Source organism: Lagenorhynchus albirostris, chromosome X, assembly GCF_949774975.1.
Source record: "Lagenorhynchus albirostris chromosome X, mLagAlb1.1, whole genome shotgun sequence".
Taxonomy (NCBI): Eukaryota; Metazoa; Chordata; class Mammalia; order Artiodactyla; family Delphinidae; genus Lagenorhynchus; species Lagenorhynchus albirostris.
Window position 1 is genome coordinate 66,025,972 of NC_083116.1, and position 5,776 is coordinate 66,031,747.

At 35.7% G+C, this 5,776-nt stretch overlaps 1 protein-coding gene across 1 annotated transcript; it reads right to left on the reverse strand.

Moving 5' to 3' along the window:
* Positions 1-2,348: 2,348 nt before the first annotated feature.
* On the reverse strand, positions 2,349-3,461 carry LPAR4 (lysophosphatidic acid receptor 4). The gene has a single exon (XM_060138303.1). The coding sequence runs from the start codon at positions 3,459-3,461 to the stop codon at positions 2,349-2,351; it is 1,113 nt and encodes a 370-aa protein (XP_059994286.1).
* Positions 3,462-5,776: the final 2,315 nt, after the last annotated feature.

The following is a 5,776-nucleotide window of genomic DNA, read 5'->3' on the forward strand; positions in this document are numbered from 1 at the left end:
AGAAACAGAAAAGAAAGAATACCAAAAGAAAAAGATTATTCATACTTTGATTACTAATTTGATTTTACAACATAACTTAACAACCAAACTTTACCTAACTTAACCTAATTTCATCTAACTCAACCTAATGCCTTACATATTCTATCTATTGCATGTTTATTTTTAGGACTTTAGATCATGAGGAAAAAGTAATGCCATTTTTGAGAATTCATTTTTATTATTGTTCTATTGTTTTAGCCTTTTTTTCACTTAGTTCGTAACCCAGGCACAGATTTGGTGGTTTTTAAAATTACATTAGGCTCTTGGATTTTTATCTAAAAATCTTAGTATTTTTAAATCTACATATGTCAGAAAGAAAAACAAAGGTTAATGAGAGTTTTAACAATTTGCTTATTGCTTTAAAAGTTTTACTTTTTTGTCGTTGTACGGTTTTTAATCTCTCCTTGGCACAAGTTCAGCAACTTACAAGATGCATTGTTCCTGAAAGTTTTACTTAAAAAGTCTTAGCATTTTAAAATTATCACATCTCCAAATAACTTAAAAATCGATTAAAACATATTTTAAGAATATTTTGGTTTGGTTTTGTAGTGCTTTAATTGTGTGTGTGTGTAGTATGCATGCAGGATATTTATTTCCACTGCTTCTTATATGAGAACAAATGTAGCATCTTTCAAACTATACCGCACTCAGAAGTTTTGTTTATAGGTCTTAATATTCTTAAACCTACACTTCATCCAATAAATAGTAAAAGATTATAAGGATGTTTTTGTTGCTTTTGTTGTTTAAGTTAGTTATAAAAAATGTTTTCTCTTCTTTTGTATACCTTTAAATATTGATTTTAATTGCTCTTGAACTAGATGCCAGTTTAGCAGCTTCCTAGCTGCATTTTAATTCAAAGCATCATATGAAAGTTATAGTATTTTGTAAGTTTGAAAAATGCTCAGAAAAAAAAGTTCTAAGTTTTTTTTTGTGTTTTTTTTGTTGTTTTCTAAGGGGTCATTTTGTTTTATTTTTTCCAATGAGGTCCTTACCTGGACACAAATGTAGCAGATTTCTACCTGTATTGTACTCTAAATTTTTTTACAAATAATTCAATATTTTTAAGTTTACATATACTCAAAAAATAAATAAAATATTAATGCAAGTCTTAGGAATTTTTTTTTTGTTTTTATCATTTTGCAGTTTTTCTGTTTTTTGTTTGTTTGTTTGTTTGTATTGGTTTAGTTTGGTTTATGTATTTTTTTTCAATATGCTCCCAACCTGGGCACAAATTCAGCAGCTCTCCGGCTATACTGTGCTCCAAAATTAATATGAAAGAATAAGTAAGTTAAAGTTACAGATCTCTACTCCCTCCCCCCAAAAATGATTAATGCAAGTTTTAAAAAACTTCTTTTGTTTTATGGTTTTTTTGTTATTGTTTCTAAATTTTTTCAATTTGCTCCTGACCTGGGCACAAATGCAGCAGCTTTCTGGTTGCACTCTGCTCCAAACTTTCATATAGAAAATATTTATAAAAACCAGTCTCTGAAAAGAAGGATAATTGGAAATTCTTAGAAAAAATGTTGATGTCTCTTAGTTTTTTATGAATATTTGTTGTTTTATGTGATTTTCCATTTTGCCCTGTTTTGGGCACATATTTAGCAGCTTTCTGGATCTGAAGTTTCATATGAGAAATTTAATGTAGTGTAGAAAAAGGAAAACGTTTTTAAAAACTGACACTGCTGGTGACTGCAAATATGTAAATCCAGTTAATCTTCTGTTTCTTCCCAGCCATATTCATGCAAACAAAATTTATGTTTCTGCTTTCAAAATATATACAACAAATTTTGCTAGCTCTCTTAAATTTGATACTTTTTATTAATAATGTTAAGCTAAAATATGTTAGTCTGCTAAAATAAACTCAATGACAATTCAAAAAGAAAAAAAAAGACTAGCATATATCAGTAGTAACACAAAAGGTTGTTTTTTAAAAAAAATAATCCCTGAATTTGTTCTATATTTATAGGCCCAACCTAATTACCGAATATTATTGGAGTAGAAATATATTTTTTAAAGTTTTTAAGTAATCTCCATATCACTAAATCCAAGGCTACTGTCTACTTATGTAATGTGGTACAATGAATTTCCAACCCAGCAGAAGAATTTGGCAATAACTTTTTGTTGTTGTAATTAGACCTGACCTATAATTATTGAACAAAACAGCATATGTACAATAAACATTCAAATAAATGTATCTGACTGTATTCAATACATTATTCTCAATATCATTAGCTTGAAATCTTTTCTCTTATTCATAGCATAGGAAAATCGTAGAAAACCATATCTGGACCTAAAGAGAGTTCTCATACCTAGAAGGTGGATTCTAGCATTAATTCACCACCATTATGTGTTGTTTGATCACTAACTTCCTCTTGAATAGCTGGAAGGGAAGGCTTTGTGGTCAGAGGTGTTTCAGTCTTAAACAGAGACTCCATCCTGATATGGGTATTGATGTAGAAGGACTTCTGAAAGGACTCAAGGGTGAAGTAATAGATGAAAGGGTCAAAGCAACAGTTCAGAGTTGCAAGGCACAAGGTGATTGGGTACATAATCTTTGCAAATCTTTCCAACAAGCAATTGGTAATGGCTTGGGAGCGCACTAGGGCATACAGGAAGAGGACGGAGTTATAGGGTACGAAGCATACCACAAAGACTGCCATATGCACTGTGATCATCTTCAGTACTTTTTTCTTATTGGTCCCAATTTGAGACAGTGTAGCAGGCTTACGGAGGGTTTTTAGCACCACAGAAGAGCAAGAGACATTCAGTATCAAAGGAATGATAAAACCAACAACTTCAATAAATATGGTTATCTTGGACAGATAAGTCTTCCATACACGTTTGGAGAAGCCCTCAAAGCAGGTGGTGGTTGCATTGTTGACATTAGTGGTGGAGAATAAAGAGGCTGAAATACCACCACTGAGGACTAGGATCCAGACTCCAGCACACACAATGGCAGAATTCCTCCTGGTCCTAATGGTACGAGATCGGAAGGGATAGACAATGGCCAGGAAGCGATCCACGCTAATACAGGTAAGGAAGAGCATGCTCCCATAGATGTTGGTTAGAAATGCAGTCCCAGAGATCTTGCAGAGGGTGTCACCAAAAGGCCAGTGGCGGTTGAAATTGTAAAATATTTTGAAAGGTAGAGTGCAGACAAAGAGCAAATCAGAGAGGGCCAGATTGGTGATGAAAACAGCCGTCTCACTTCTCATTTTCATGCGGAAGCAGAAGACAAACAGAGAGGCACTGTTGGTTATCAGACCCAGGATGAATACAACACTGTAGACAGCACCATTCAGATTATACTTGAAGGAATCATCAACAATGCAAGTATTATTGGCAGTAGCATTGCCCAACCTGGGTCTGAGGCTTGAATTTAAATCTTGGAATTGGAAGTCAATGAATCTTCTGTCACCCATGGATTTTTTTCAGGAGGCCTGCTGGCTGCAGGGTTCAGCACTCTGAGACTAAGGACTGGTAGGAAATGTTTTCCTCCTATGGGAGACAAGATGGAACCAGTCATCAAATCTACCTTCCATCCACGATTTCTGTGGAGTAAAAGATATTTTGTCTACCCAGACTGGAAATAACATGCACATTCAATTCAGTTTAACAAATACCTTTTGAGTACCTACCATATATTAAAAGGTACTACAAGAGTATGTTGCAGGAGTAGGAGAGATCACACTCAAGACAGTAATTGCAATACTGTAGCACTGCAATGCACAGGAATAAGGCATTTGTTTCTGGGGAGCCCAAGGCCGGTAGGGGCAGGGTGGGGGCGAGGGTGACTCTGATGGTTAAAACAATGTTAATACTTTGAAATTTGTATGATTTTTTAACTTTCAAAAGCATGTTTTATTTGATTCCTACAAGTACACCATAAGGCAGGCAAGGCAGGAATTTATCACCATGTTACAGAAGCAGAAACTGAGGCTTATGTAATTTAGAATTACAATAATGTCAGAAATGGAAGAACATGTAAATGATACAGTCAGAACCAGAATTCAGGTGTTTTTTAAAAAAATTCCTAACTAAAGGATTATCAAGCTACTCTAAATTATCAATACATTGTCTACTTTCCAGTATTACTAAACTTCATTGTCTGAGTATTAGTTCTACTGCACAAGAGTACAGGTGGATATAGGACCTCCAGGACAACCTCTTTAAAAAGTTATGAGTAAACTCCTGAATTAAAATGTTGATTCACCTTTTCTTCCAAAATATAAGTTTAGAGAGCAGGGATCCCTCAGTATATTAAAGTTCTGGCTAAAACTTTTTTCACTATACTACGTTGCCTTTATAGAGAGATATTTCAAATGACAATCTCAATGTTTCCCTATTTCAGACTATGGTCCCTTTCTAAGCTTTGTTCATGCCAGACCCTAAGCCTTGGGTATTTTCCTACTCCCTCTCCCACTGCTCATTCCATCAGTTACTATCATGCCTTCAGCTCTTAAAATGGCCCTGGTCAATAAAGCCTTTCCTGGCTGAATACAAGTGAAATATGAAAGGTAGATTTGAGGTGAACAACCATCCCCCTGTACATTTCTGACCTGGCCAGTTACATGCCCTCTGCCTGCCACCACTTGTACACGTGGCTGTCACTGACTAATCATCTTTGTTGGGTATCTGAACCATCATTGTTCAAAGGTGCATATAGAAATCTTACTAACCATCTCCTAGGTCAATAGCTGCCATTGGAGGACTGTCTTCTGAATGCTCTATAATACACTATGAACAAGTTGCAGCTGAATGAATTGTTTTCAATGAGGAAGATATGGAATAAAAGTGGTTTTTGTTCTTGACTTATCCAGTAATGGGTTTTCATATGATTATATTTTAAAACGCGAAAACCATTTCTCTGAAGTGATTCCTCCTTATGTCACTCTTTCCTTCCACCTCCCAGGGAACAGGTCAAAGGGCCTCTGTATCAGAGAAGGGAACCTGCCATAGATATAGAGGCCTGAAGTCACTTCAACCAGTGTTTGGCCTGAGGGGAAAAAAACTGGTTTGAGAAAAAAAAAATCACTCACTGCAGTGCCCAGAACGAGAGCTGACCTTGGAGAATATAGGGTGCAAAGCAAAGGGTTGGCATTTTTAATAGCTAAAGTTTTAAAGTTAAAATTGGAAGTGTGCCGTTCCTGATTTCTCATTCAACAAAGCTTTATGGAGTGCCTCCCCTTAGAGCCTAACACTGCTCTAAGATCATATTTCTTCTTGGCCATTTCATCTCACAGGCCCAGCTCAACTTTTGCCAGAAGTAACCTTGGTATACGAAAACAGGCTATAGTAGGAACCTTGACAAAGTAAGGTCCAGGAGGAAAAAAAAAACAGAGAAGGAAGAAATAAAAATAGATTGGGACAGCAGAAGAGAAGATGGCAAAGAAAGTAGCAGAGAAGGAAAAACTGAAGAATTGAGAGAAAAGGGAGAAGAAAAGACAAAAAAAAGAAGATCTTGCTGGAGAGAGGTCAGTGCTTCCATCTAATTTGTATTGAGGGCTTGGAGGGTACTCCCAATTTATAAGTCCTCCAATTTCACCCTCTCTACCTTGCTTCATCTCACTTCTTCCAATTTTCTCAGAAAAAAACAGTACACAGTGGCCAAGGGGGTGGCAGAAACAAAAAGAGTGGCAAACTTCTCAACTGCTTAAACCATATTATATACTATTTTACACCCCCACACGCTACCAATTAGGCTGGAAGTCATTTTTTTTCCATTGTTGAAAGAAAT